Source organism: Bubalus bubalis, chromosome 1, assembly GCF_019923935.1.
Source record: "Bubalus bubalis isolate 160015118507 breed Murrah chromosome 1, NDDB_SH_1, whole genome shotgun sequence".
Classification (NCBI taxonomy): domain Eukaryota; kingdom Metazoa; phylum Chordata; class Mammalia; order Artiodactyla; family Bovidae; genus Bubalus; species Bubalus bubalis.
In genome coordinates, this window is record NC_059157.1 from 201,925,331 (window position 1) to 201,939,774 (window position 14,444).

Consider the following 14,444-nt stretch of genomic DNA (forward strand, 5'->3'; position numbering starts at 1 on the left):
TGTGTCCATCTCCTCCAGTCACAGAGCTCTTCTTATTTCAGTTGTTCTCAAGGATGACCGCTCATCAGCTTGAGGTATGAAGGATGCAGAACTCGCCACCCCCAAATATGCCTCTTTGGCATAAGGATTATATTGAACCAATCACTTTAATAAATAGCAGACATGAGAGAAGCTCTGAAAATGGAGTAGAAGTTGCCCTTTTGTAAGGATTGCATGAATTTTACAAAAGACATCACTGTAAACATGTCTCCTCCCCTGTATGAGGAAGAGAAGTTTGAATCTAAATGTCCAGAAACTCTTATCAATGGAGAAGATACCAGTGTAAACTGTGGAATAAACCTTCCCCTTGCTTACCACGCTTTCCCTGGTAACCTGCCACAGCTGGCCTTCTTTTTGCACCAATTCTTTTTTTGTTTTTCTCATAGTTACATGAGCTTTTTTTTTAAATTGAAGTATAGTTGATTTACAATGTTGTGTTAATTTCTGCTGTACAGCAAAATTACTGTTATACATATATATTAAAATATTCTTTTCCATTATGCTTTATCACAGGATACTGAAATAGTTCTCTGTTAACATCTTTTTTTTGTCTTAGCTAAATGGTACTTAAAGTGGTGGCCTGAGCCATCTTGGGCTTACTCAGTTTTCCTGTGTACACATGAGGCATACATGTTAATAAACATGTTTGTCTTTCTCTTGTTAATGTCTTTCGTCACAGAAGGTTCTAGCCTAGAACTCAGAAAGGTAGAAGGAAAATTATTTTCCCTTCCCTATCGTTTCTCTGTCAAGTTCCAAGACATGAATATACTCTTTTCTTCATAGCCTACATTTTGAATCTGTGTATTTGAGCGAATCCCAAACATGCTCCCCAAGTTTGGTGAAAATCTGTTGTGTAATTTCTCATGTGGTACAGTAAGAGACAAACAAAATGAGCTTCTGTCTTAACTGTATAGGTAAACTGCTAAATATGCAACAATAGGCAAATGGTTAAATAAAATATGTTACTTTCAAATGATATGCTATCATGGAATGGTTTAAACCATTCCATGTATATAACCATGTATATAAACCATTTTAAATGCTCATGAGACAACATGAATTTAAAACAGAGATATAAATTTGTTTTGTACAAATTCACAGACTCACATCTCTGTTGGCAATACGCACATAATGCAGAGACAACAAGTTGTGAGCTGTGATTGCCATTTCTGAGTGGTGACCTTTGTTGTTGTTGTTGTTGAGTCACTCAGTCATGTCTGATCTCATGACCCCCGTGGACTGCAGCACACCAGGCTCCTCTGTCCTTCATGATCTCCCGGAGTTTGCTCCAACTCATGTCCATTGAGTTGGTGATGCTATCTAACCACCTCATCCTCTGTCGTCCCTTCCCCTTTTGCTTTCAATCTTTCCCACCATCAGGGTCGTTTCCAATGGATCAATTCTTCGCATCAGGTGGCAAAAATATTGGAGTTTCAGTTTCAGCACCAGTCTTTCCAATAATTATTCAGGACTGATCTCCTTTAGGATGGACTGGTTGGATCTCCTTGCAGTCCAAGGGACTCTCAAGAGTCTTCTCCAACACCAAAATTCGAAAGTATTTGGTGCTTTCGGTGCTTTCTTCGGTGCTCAGCCTTCTTTATGGTCCAACTCTCACATCCATACATGACCACTGGAAAAACCGTAGCTTTGACTAGACAGACCTTTGTCAGCAAAGTGAGGTCTCTGTTTTTTAATACACTGTCTAGATTTGTCATAGCTTTCCTTTTAAGGAGCAAGTGTCTTCATTTCATGGCTGCAGTGCTGAACTTACACGTGCTTTTATTTTCTTCTGTGTTGTTTTCTCAATATTTTAATATGTATTGCTTTATTAAGCAAAAGAAAGCAATGAGGGGTTATCAAAAAGTCTATAAACAATGTCAAATAGAAGGGAAACAGCTACAAGAGCACTAGAAATAAAAATGAGCCTCAAGTGTATGCAGAACCAGGCCAGAACACAGGAGCAGGAACTTCCCTGGTGGTTCCGTGTTTGCTAATCCACCTGCCAATGCCGGAGACACGGATTGGAGCCCTGGCTCAGGAGGATCCCAGGCGCCTTGGAGCGGTGGAGCCGGGCACCTCAGCTGCGCAGCCACACGCCCAGGGCCCGTGCTCCCGGCAGGGAGCTGCACCACGGCCAGAGAGCAGCCCCGCTCACTGCAGCAGAGAACGCCTTCGTGCAGCCACGGAGACCCGGGGCAGCCAAAAACAGACTAAAAAACAGGAGCAGCTGTGATGGCCACCTTAAGTTCTCCTCCCCAGCTCTAAAGTCTTGGGGCGGGGGGGGCTCAGCTGGTACTAGTGACCCCCCAACCTGAGAAATGGGACAATGATCCACTTTGAGTCTCTCCCTTTTGCCTCCAGGGCATTTGCTTTCATGTCTAGGAGATGTCTTTGACTGCATCCTCCAATCCTCTGCTAAATGTTTATTTAGACTATCCAAATACCTTATATTATGTTCTAAAATGTTCTTCCTTCTTCCTTGGCTGTTCTTTTAAAAGTTCCAATCTTGTCTTACAAGTGCAACCTCTTTTATTTCTGGACTAACTTTCCTGTGGGCTTACTTTTCCCTGTTCTGTCTGGGTTTTCTGTTTGCTTGTTTTGGCCCCTCCCTTCAAGCTGGCCTCTGATCCTCACCCGGTTTCCGGCTCCCCAGAGATGACTGTGTTACAGGGCTTGTTGAGTCTTGGACTTTCCTGTAAAGTGATCAGATGATGAGGCTGCCTTTATCTCAGTAGAGTCCCCAATGTCTTTTTTTTCCTCTAGGTTGTTCAGAATTTCCAGAGAAGAGTAACGGTGGTAATCCGATTGTAAAGCACAGCATCTATGTTGGACGCTGTTCTCAGGGCTGCCTGTGTGTTAGTTCACTTCAGGATGATTTCCAGGAGGTAGGTGCTATTATCAGCCCCGTCGTGAGCAAACGGAGGCACAGTGAGGCTGAGCGACAGGGTTACACGGCTCACATACCGGCAGATATTGAACCCAAGCAGGTCTCTCCTCTGATCCGCTATGCCCCGTCTCTCCACCCTGCCTGCGGCTGAGAGGGTGGTCCCCACCCTGCCTCTGGCCGCCCGGGCTGCGCTGGGGAAACCGCAGACAGAAGGTGCGCGTTTCCTTTCTGGCCCCTGCCTTATCTTCATCTTGGTGTCTTTTGATGCCAAAAGCCACTCTGGGAAAATAAATCCACGGTTCCGGTAGCAGGGAACACGAGCTGGTGCGGAGAGGTGGGAATCGTGGGAGACGGGGGCGAAGGAGGGGACCAGCTTTACTACATCTGATTGCGCGGGCTGAGCTTCTCGGGGCTTTTTCCGGGCAAATAGGATCATTTCAGGTAGAAATGACTACCTGATTTCTGGCAGATTTCACCTCCGCATGCAAAATCAGTGGCCATATCGCCATCTTCCTATTTTCCAAAACATGTTGATAATTTTAAAACTGCTGTCTCCTCTTTTATTTTCTTTTTCCTCGTGGTTTATTATCTTAAAAAAAAAATACTACAGGCCACAAAACTCAGGAGAGTATTTACTGTAAAGACCTCATTCAAACACCAGGGGCCCCAGTGCTGCCCTTCCCAGCAGAGGGAGCAAACCCAGGGGCGCAGAGTGATGACTGGTTGGTTCGTTCCTCTGAGAAGCAGAACATCTGTGACAGATGGGGGGAGCGGGGGGCGCAGGGTGGGCAGGGAGGTTCCCTGTGAAGGGAGGGCAGGGGGAGGCGTTAGGAAGGAAGAGCCTTGGATCACAGCACGGCTCTGGGAACACTCGGGCAAGGCCAGGGCGTGGTCCCAGGGGTCTGCGTTGGGCAAACTGGCTCTGATCTAGGGCCCCTGCCAGGCTGTGTCACCGGGAGCGCAGCCTGCAGAAGGAACGCCGCAGGCCACCCGGGGCAAGGCGGTCAGCCGGCGCCCCTGCCCCTACGTCCGCTGCCCAGCGGGCCCCAGGCGGTCAGGCCCCGGGGCCGCAGCGCCCAGCACACTCGCACGGCCTTTACGTCTCACGTCTCCTCTGTCTTCTTCGGCTGGGAACGGTTCCTAATGTTCTCTTGTCTTTTGTGACCTTGACATTGAGTATAGGCCAGTTATTTTCTTCGTTGTGCCTCAGTTTGGGTTTGACTAGTGTTCTCTTATGATTAAAGTTATACATGTTTGTCAGGGACATCAGAGAAAGAACGCTGTGTTTTTCATTAGGGAGCAAACGCGGTCAATTTGTCCGCTGGCTGGTGGGGTCAGCCTTGCTCCCTAAAGAAGTAAAGCCTGCTAGGTTTTTCCTCGGTAAAGTTTGTCATCAATAATTATCCCGTAGAACGGATAAACAAGGCCCTACTCTATGGCACAGGGACCTGTACTCGATATCCTGTGATAATCCACAATGGAAGAGAATATAAAGAAGACTGCATACATTTATAACTGAGTAAATTTGCAATAAAGCAGAAATTAACACACTGTGAATCTACTACAAATTAAAAAAAATATTCTTTGTAAATATCCAGTCCCTCACTAAACCTGGCACGACACTCGGCATGTGGGATCTTAGTTCCCCAACCAGGGATCGAACCTGCCCCCTCGCCAGCCCCGCCTGGCCACCCCCGCAGTGGAAGGGCAGCTTCTTAACCACTGGATCGCCAGGGAAGTCCCTAAACTGTTACCTGCTGTTCCAACACCTGCTGATGAGTCTTGTCTAAACCATTACTATGTGATGGTTGCCAAAGTGTCATTTTTTAATTCCATCATTTCATCTACATTTATTAACTGGAATTAAACTGAAAGGAGACTCTCTTTCCTTACTATTTATTTAATCATTCATGTTTTTATATCCGTATTAAGTACCTGGATTTCTATTTTATTCAATGGCAATTTTTAATTGAAGTAGTTGATTTACAATATTGTGTTACAGCAAAGTGATTCAGTTTATGTATATATATTAACTATTTTCAATTCATAAAATGCTTATGAATGTTCAATTCATGAAGAAATTTTCCATAAATTCCTTTTTATATATAAATTTCACTTCATTGTTTTCCATAATAGGTTGTCCCAGGGCATTGACTACAGTTGGCTGTGCTATCAGCAGGTCCTTGTTTGTCTGTTTTATGCCTGGCATTGTGTGTATCTGAATTCCATACTCCGAAGTTATCCCTCCCCCCTTCCCCTTTATTCAGTGGCAATGGTATTGAATGCTCAAAGTATAATAGTTTGGTGGAACCCCTCCAGGAGCCCTTTCAGACTTGTTTCTGCACCACTTTGACATATCTGCAATATTCTTTGAGCATTTTCTTACTTTTTGGTTCTCAAAAGTGTTCCAAGTTCATATTATAATACACCAGCCCTAGAGTCCTCATTCCCCCAGAGTCCTGATTCCCTTTAATAGAGAATGATGTTTAGAAATCAAGATCCAGGTTCTGGTGTGCTCATTGCTACGAGATAAACATTACTTCTAGATCCTCTTAGAGGATGAAGTTAGGAAATGGGTGATATATGCACGCCCCCACACACTCGCAGCTATATCAGTTCTACAATATTCTATTTAATTAAATGTATCTAGCTTAGACATTGACAAGAATATAGACATAGCTATAGATATAACCGTAATGTGTGGTTAGTTGCTCAGTCATGTCCGACTCTGTGACCCCATGGACCGTAGCCCACCAGGCTCCTCTGTCCATGGGGATTCTCCAGGCAAGAATACTAGAGTGGGTTGTCATGCCCTCCTCCAGGGGATCTTCCAAACCCAGGGATCAAACCCAGATCTTCCACATTGCAGGTAGATTCTTCACCATCTGAGCCACTGGGGAAGCCCATGAATACTGGAGCGGGTAGCTTATCGTTTCCCCAGGGGAGCTTCCTGACCCAGGAATCAAACCAGGGTCTCCTGCATTGCAGGCGGATTCTTTACCAGCTGAGCTACCAGGGAAGCCCTATAAATAAATAAAGCTCTATAAATGTAAAGCTATCTAGATATAGATAGGCAGATACACCATGAGTTTCCACTGATACCTCCAATTACAAGTCACACAGCAGGATTCCTTCCACCTTCTCATTTTTGTATTTGTGACTTTTTTCTCTGCCAGTAAGAAGCCTGGCTCCTACCATCCTGTCTTTGCCTGCCTGCTCAGGCTCTCTGTGCGCAAACAAACTCCCAGCCCGCTGACCAGCTCCGCACTCCGTCCTTGCCACACCCGGGCCACCTCACTTGGCCACCTCGTCAGTCAGCCCTCAAAACACAGGTTTCAGGGACCAAGTCCCCCGTCACTTCACGTCATTGGTTCCCAAGATTCAGGTCAACTCAGGAAGGTTGATACAAGACCATTTTCAGCTGTGAAAGATCCACCAGCCCATAGTCGTCCACTCTCCTAATGCAGGGTAGGCTAATACAAGGGTTCCATCTCTCCCTTGGTCAAGATAACTGTCTTACCATAGATCACTGCCCCTAACTCTGAACATCTCATCAAAAAAGAGGAGTGAGAGCATCAATCTTTCTGCCCATTAGACCCTGAACCCATCATGCAAATGAAACCATCCACGTCTGAGAATTCTGCCCAAATTGGCTCTTTGCAAATTCAGACAAAAATTAGGAGTTCAAAAAAAATTTTTATTTATGTATTTATTTTTGGCTGTGCTGGGCTTTCCTCTAGGTGCAGTGAGAGGCGTTACTCTCTAGCTGCGGTGCAGACTTCTCACTGCAGTGGCCTCTCTCGTTGCAGTGAACGGCGTCTGGGCTGGGCCTTCAGTGCTTGCTGGACGTGGGCTCAGTGGCTGCAGTTCCCGGGCCCCAGAGCACAGGCCCAATAGTTGTGGCTCGTGGGCTTACTTGCTCCTTGGCATATGGGATCCTCCCGGACCAGGGATTGAACCTGTGTCTCCTGCATTGGCAGGCAGACTCTTTTACCACTGAGCAACCAGAGAAGCCCTGTGACTTGTTTTTGAGTACCAGGGTTTGCACAATTATCAGGTTCTCATAAGATTTAGAATGGGTGACCCCTTTGCCTCTACCCACTCCCTGAATAGCCATCAGGGGCTCCGCTTGTGGCTCACATGGTAAAGAATCTGCCTACAACACGTGAGACCCAGGTTCAATCTCTGGGTCAGGAAGATCCTCTGGAGAAGGGCAAGGCTACCCCCTCCAGTGTTCTTGCCTGAAGGGTTCCATGGACAGAGGAGCCTGGCAGGCTACAATTCCTGGGATCGCAGAGTCAGACATGACTAAGCAAGTAACACTTTCACTTTCTCTTAGTGTAGAACAAGGAGGGAAAAAAGGCATCTCTTTGCATGACATTTACCACAGTGTAAAATCATTGGTTTGTTGGTCACAAGACTCTGGGTTGTAAGAGTGTTTTGAAAGCGGGTACTGAATCATTTCTCATCTTTGCACAGCCCTAGCACCTAACAGGAGAAGGCAATGCACCCCACTCCAGTACTCTTGCCTGGAAAATCCCATGGACGGAGGAGCCTGGTAGGCTGCAGTCCATGGGGTCGCGAAGAGTCGGACATGACTGAGCGACTTCACTTTCACATTTCACTTTCATGCACTGGAGAAGGAAATGGCAACCCACTCCAGTGTTCTTGCCTGGAGAATCCCAGGGAGCCTGGTGGGCTGCCGTCTATGGGGTCGCACAGAGTCGGACACGACTGAAGCGACTTAGCAGCAGCAGCACCTAACATGCTGTCTAGTCATTGTAGACAACAGAATCTTTTTTAAACTTTTCTTTGTAACGTTCCTTCCTTTCTCCTCTTTGTACTTCAGGGCTCAGTGTACTAGTCGCTCAGGACAAGAAGGCCCCGGGAGTCTCATAATCCGTCAGGGCAGACCTTCGCCTGCAGCCACAGGACGGGAGTCCTTACAGAGACACATCCCTCCCCCAGACACTGGAATGGCCTGATGGAAAGCAGGTGTCTTCAGGGACTGGTTTCAGCAGGCTCAGCAGCTAGATTTTTCCATCTGAGCTGTCCTCACTGCCAAACTTGAACATGGGTTTTGACCCCATCCACATGCACTTCCTCCCTCCTCTGAGGCTGGATGAACTCAAGGGCGTCAAATGCTTCCCTATCCCACCCCTCGGGGAGCACACTGGGGATCCCCTGTTCTTTTCCTTTCAGCTACATGAGTTCTACAAAGTCTACAAGAAGTAGACAATATGCATAATATCTAAACTGTTGCAAGTATAAAGAAAATGAAAATATGGAAGGCTTCCCAATCCTTTTCACATATTAGCATTACCTTAACACCAAACTTAGAGAAAGATAACACAAAAAGGAAAACTCTGTCCAATTGGACTGCAAGATCAAACCAGTCCATCCTAAAGGAAATCAACCTTGAATTTTCATTGGAAGGACTGATGCTGAAGCTGAAGCTCCAATACTATAGCCACCTGATGCGAAGAGCTGACTCATTTGAAAAGACCCTGATGCTGGGAAAGATTAAGGGCAGGAGGAGAAGGGGACACCAGAGGATGAAATGGTTGGATGGCATCACCAACTCGATGGACAAGGGTTTGAGTAAGCTCTGGGAGTTGGCGATGGACAGAGAGGCCTCGCGTGCTGCAGTCCATGGGGTCGCAAAGTCAGACATGACTTAGCAACTGAACAAAAACTGATACAAAAATCCTAGTAAATATCTGGGAAATAAAATCCAAGAGTATATAATAATAATAATAATATATCACAACCAAGTAGGGCTCAGCCTAAATATATGAAGATGGTTCACTATTAGAAAATTAACCATGCTAATTCAGAAAAGATGTATTTCAACAAACACAGAGAAGGCTCTTCATAGCTCAAGTTCTATTCCTGATTTTTAAACATACTTAGCAAACTGGGGATGGATATTACAAATATAATACTTAATGGTGAACCATTAGAATCATTCCCATTAAAGTCTGAAAAGAGACTTTCTATATTGTATTATTGATCATAGGAAGTGTAGTGAGATAGGAAATTAAAGTGAGAATTGTAAACATCAAAGAAGGAAAGGCCACAGCATCAATATGATCGTCTGCCCAGTAAATCCAAAAGAAACAGGAAGCAATAAAGACCAATTAGAGCTCAGCAAGATGAACAGATGTAAGGATTTTTTAAAAAAATGAAAACAACCATACGAAACAGCTTTTAGTCTTGTTATAAATCAAATAAATTTGAATTAAAACAATGCCTTACAAATCATTATTAATTTTTAAAATTCAGTGCTACAATCTTACAGGAAGTGATTTGGCAATAAGAACCAGAAAAAGATTCATCCTTTGACTTCTCCTGAGACTCTATCCTAAGGAAATATTCTAAGACATATAATACCTAAAGAATTTCATAGACTATTTTTACAGAAAAATAGTGGGGAAATAATCCTGCAGGTCAGGAAGCAACAGTTAGAACTGGACATGGAACAACAGACTGGTTCCAAATAGGAAAAGGAGTTCGTCAAGGCTGTATATTGTCACCCTGCTTATTTAACTTCTATGCAAAGTACATCATGAGAAACACTGGGCTGGAAGAAGCACAAGCTGGAATCAAGATTGCTGGGAGAAATATCAATAACCTCAGATATGCAGATGACACCACCCTTATGGCAGAAAGTGAAGAGGACCTAAAGAGCCTCTTGATGAAAGTGAAAGAGGAGAGTGAAAAAGTTGGCTTAAAGCTCAATATTCAGAAAACAAAGATTATGCCATCTGGTCCCATCGCTTCATGGGAAATAGATGGGGAAACAGTGGAAACAGTGTCAGACTTTATTTTTTGGGGCTCCAAAATCACTGCAGATGGTGACTGCAGCCATGAAATTAAAAGATGCTTACTCCTTGGAAGAAAAGTTATGACCAACTTAGATAGCATATTGAAAAGCAGAGACATTACTTTGCCAACAAAGGTCCATCTAGTAAAGGCTAGGGTTTTTCCAGTGGTCAGGTATGGATGTGAGAGTTGGACTGTGAAGAAAGCTGAGCACCGAAAAACTGATGCTTTTGAACTGTGGTGTTGGAGAAGACTCTTGAGAGTCCCTTGGACTGCAAGGAGACCCAGCCAGTCCATTCTGAAGGAGATCAACCCTGGGATTTCTTTGGAAGGAATGATGCTAAGGCTAAAACTCCAATACTTTGGCCACCTCATGCAAAGAGTTGACTCATTGGAAAAAACTCTGATGCTGGGAGGGATTGGGGGCAGGAGGAGAGGGGGACAACAGAGAATGAGATGGCTGGATGGCATCACTGACGCGATGGACGTGAGTCTGAGTGAACTCCGGGAGTTGGTGATGGACAGGGAGGCCTGGCGTGCTGCGATTCACGGGGTCGCAAAGAGTGGGACACGACTGAGCGACTGATCTGATCTGATCTGATAATGTGAATGCAATGAAGTGCCAGTAGGTACGCTGCTGCTACTGCCAAGTCGCTCAGTCGTGTCCGACTCTTAGCGACCCCATGGACTGCAGCCCACCAGGCTCCTCCATCCATGGGATTTTCTAAGTAAGAGTACTGGAGTGGGTGCCATCGCCTTCTCCGCCAGTAGGCACAGTGTTACGGTAGTGAGCTTATGTGTGTTTCCATTCCTGTTTTCTCAATATTCCGTGTTATTATCTTTGTTTTATACTGAAAGCAGGTATTTCAATTTTTTTAAGATTTTTTTGATGTGGACCATTTTTAAGTCTTTATTGATTTGTTACAGTACTGTTTCTGTTTTATGTTTTGGCTTTTTTGGCCACAAGGCATGTGAGATCTCAGCTCCCTGACCAGGGATGGAACCCACACCCCCTATATTGGAAGGCAAAGTCTTAACCACTGGACCACCAAGGAAACCCTGGATATTTTAATATTTACACATGTATTTTTAAAGGAGTCTCATTTCTAGTCTTAACTCATCTCTCCTCTTGCCTGTGATCCCATTTTCACTCCCTCCTGCCTACCTAGGGTAGGCTCATCACCTCCTTGGAGTTATCTCAAACTCCCCTCCCGATCCACTAAACAAATGTATCCCTAAACGGAATCTTTACTCCATTCCCTTCACTGTCACACTTCCTCAAGGGAGAAAAAATTCACAATACTTTTCTCTAATTCTAATTTCACTCTTCAGTATACTGGAATCTGAATTCTAACAATGTCACTAGTTCCCTTAATGTCCAAAGCTGGTTTATCTTTATTCTATTTCCCCTATCGCAGACGTTTTTAACACTGCTGGTCACTTTCTCCTTGAAGCTCTTGTCCCTATCCTTTCACAATTAGAAAGGAGGATGTGAAAGGTAGGGGGAAGCAGGGGTTTTAGAATTGCCTGTTTCGGAAACCGGAAGCTGGTCTCCGCTCCTACGTGAGGTCAGGTCTGAAGCCTTAGACTGCAGAACCCATCCAGAAAGGAGAAGCAGGCACGGCCAAGTGAGAAGAGAGTGGCTGGGGAAACCCAACGAAGGAAGCAGAGAGTAAAGGGGTCCGAGGCAAAAGAACGCCCTGAGCCCCAAGGGGAACAGAAGTCTGCAGATGCAGAAAGAGAAAATTCTGCAGAATCCCTGTGACCAGTTCAGCGAAACTGTGTTCTCCTATCTCTCCTTTATTCCCGGAACATTTTAAGGGTGCTCCCTTTCTGTTCCTCAATACCACCCTCTTCAACTTGTCTTTTCCTTCTATCCCACTCACTCATCCAGCCCTCCTCCTATTTATCAAACATATATTTACTGAATGGCCACTATAAGCTGGGCATTGTGATATGCATGAAGCTATGCGATAAATATGAGAAAATCCTTGTCCTCAAGAACTCATGTAGTTGGGACGTCTCTGGTGATTCAGTGGTTAAGACTCCACGCTTCCACTGGAGGAGCAGGTTTGATCCCTGGTAGGGGAACTAAGATCCCACATGCCACATGGCAAGGCCAAAATGTTTAAAAAATAAGAAAATAAAATAATTACCTAGCTGACATTCCTTCTTCTGACAGTCTCACATGTTCCCCAAGGTTCCTGCCCAGACCTTCTCATCCCACCCCCACCCACGGCTCCAGCTGGTCTCCCTGGCTGTTTCATCTGGCACCCTGCAGACGTCTCACACTCAGGACTGCAAGCTCCAGGTGTTCACCAGATACTCATGGGCCACCAAACCGGAAAATGTCTCATTATCAACAGAGAAACTCCTAAGTTGTCCATCCACTTCCCTGTCTTTCACCACATAGATCCACAACCGGATGGCAGTTCTTAACAATACCATCTCCTGAAAGCTTCTCAGAATGGCTCTTTCCTATCCATTCTTTCTAACTCTGCATTCATTTCAGGCCATCATTACCTTGAAATAGCCTGACTATCCAATATCTTTCCCTTCCAGTCCACCATTATTATTGATAACACATATATCTTTACAAAAAGCAAACTGTATTTATTTCCTCCCTCGTGAAGACCCACCATTGCTCTCTCCCACGCGTTTTACTCCTGCGTTGTGGACCTTTCGATTTCTTCTTCATCTCCTACCGCTATGCTGGCTAAACAGAATTGTTTATACCTCCCGACTCAAGAAGTTTTGGCCATGCTATATGCCGTTCTTGGCTCAAGGTGCCTCAACCCTTTTTCCCAAATGACAAATACTGACACATTTTTTTAAGGACTCAGTTCAGGCACTCAGTCATGTCCAACTGTGACCCCATGGACTGCAGCATGCCTGACTTCCCTGTCCATCACCAACTCCTGGAGTTTACTCAAACTCATGTCCATTGAGTTAGTGATGCCATCCAACCATCTCATCCTTTGTAGTCACCTTCTCCTCCTGCCTTCTATCTTTCCCAGCATCAGAGTCTTTTCAAATGAGTCAGTTCTTCGCATCAGGTGGCCAAAGTATTGGAGTTTCAGCTTCAGCATCAGTCCTTCCAAAGAATATTCAGGACTGATTTCCTTTAGGAGGGACTAGTTGGGTCTCCTTACAGTCCATGCAGGATCTTAATTCCCCAACCTGGGATTGAACCCGTGACCCTGCACTGGGGTCGCAGTCTTAACCACTGGACGGCCAAGGAAGCCCCTTTCTAAATGAGCTCCAGTACTCCTGGCTCTGTAAAGGCTTTCCCATCTCCTGCAAACAAAACTGTCCAAATTTTCCATTGAGCTCCATGTTTACAGTGAACCTCTATTAAGGAAGAATCACATTTGTTTTCTATTCATATAGACATCTACATAATATTTGTTTAGTTATCGTCTTCATCACTGGAGTGACAACCTAAACCCACAGGGTAGGGACCACATGCTTTTCATTTGTTAGTGCCCTGGACCCAGCATAATGGTCACAAGTCTTATCTGAAAGAACAAATAAGTCACAGAATAATGAATGGAAAAAGAAAAATGTTTCTGAAAAAAGCTACGTGAATACTCGGATACAACATGTTCTGGAGAAAGAAGATTGAGAAGGTGCAGACTGAGGGATGGAATGCAAGTCAAAGAAGAAAGGGGGAAAGTGTTAGGAAAAAAACTTACACTTGGCCAGCAAGGCATCCGATCAAAACATTTCCCAGAGTATATGGGTCTGATGCGATCTGGAGGTTCTACTCCTGGTTCAGTGTTCTCAGCTTCCCTTTGCTCCTCAGGTTGTTGGGCCAACTGGCATGCAGAAGGTTCTATCACCAAGCCCATTTGGGGCTCTGGAAACTCCATTTCAGCCAGCTCCTCTGGGCGGGTGAGCCCCATGTCCACCTCCACAGGAGGCTCTGTCTCTGCGCTGGGCTTCGTCACCACACAGGTGGACTCTCCTCCCAGTTCCCCTCTACACTCCATCCCCAAAGCAGGTAGCTTGCTCACTGACGCCCCGAACCCTTCAGGGTCACCAGTCATAGGACATCTCCTGCCCCCTGAAGCCTGTGGACTTTCACACGCCTGGCCCAGTGGAGGCTGTGTTACCCTTCCTGGACAATACCCTGCCAGAAAACGCTCCTTTTCTAAACCCACTCTTCCGGGCAACGCACTCAGAGGAGGTTTTGTTTCCTGTGAGGCTGAGACCCTGTGGACTCCTAAATTACTCCCATCCATGAAGGTCCTAGAAATATTCTGTCTTTTCAATCTCAGTTCAAGCCCCTTGCTTGATGGAGATCTTATTTCTGGTGATGCCATCCTCTTTTCATATGTCTTACTACATGGGAAATCTTTTCCTAAGCCCACTCTGAGCCCCAGCTCCGTGGGAGATGTTGTTCCCATGAAGACTCTCCTCTCTTCTAAGTCATCCTTTCCTTCCAGGGCGAGTCCCACCTCCATGCTCAGGGGAGATTTCCTCCCAGACACCGTCATTCCCGGTCCAAGGGCACTCATCTCTGAGGGATAAGCTGTACCGGGCTGGAGGGGAGCTCCTAACCCCTTGGAGGGCTCCATCCCTTTGGGGGACGGCACTCTCAGAAAAGAGCACATCTCCACCCTGGGTCCCTGCCCGTTCAACACCTAGCGGGGTTCGCAGGGAAGAGGAGACAAGGTCTGTTTACCCGGTT

The 14,444-nt window shown here is 45.6% G+C and overlaps 1 protein-coding gene across 4 annotated transcripts in view; it reads right to left on the reverse strand.

Moving 5' to 3' along the window:
* Nucleotides 1-14,424, reverse strand: part of EFHB (EF-hand domain family member B) — a 64,321-nt gene extending 49,897 nt beyond the window's left edge. Inside the window, exon 1 of one of the 4 annotated variants that reach the window (XM_006071956.4) lies at nt 13,447-14,412. In XM_006071956.4, the coding sequence (XP_006072018.3) occupies nt 13,447-14,367 (921 nt within the window). In that variant the 5' untranslated portion in view covers nt 14,368-14,412. Of the gene's footprint in view, nt 1-13,446 lie in introns of all 4 variants that reach the window. The other 3 variants (XM_006071957.4, XM_044948741.2, XM_025294257.3) reach the window with 3 other exon arrangements.
* Nucleotides 14,425-14,444: the final 20 nt, after the last annotated feature.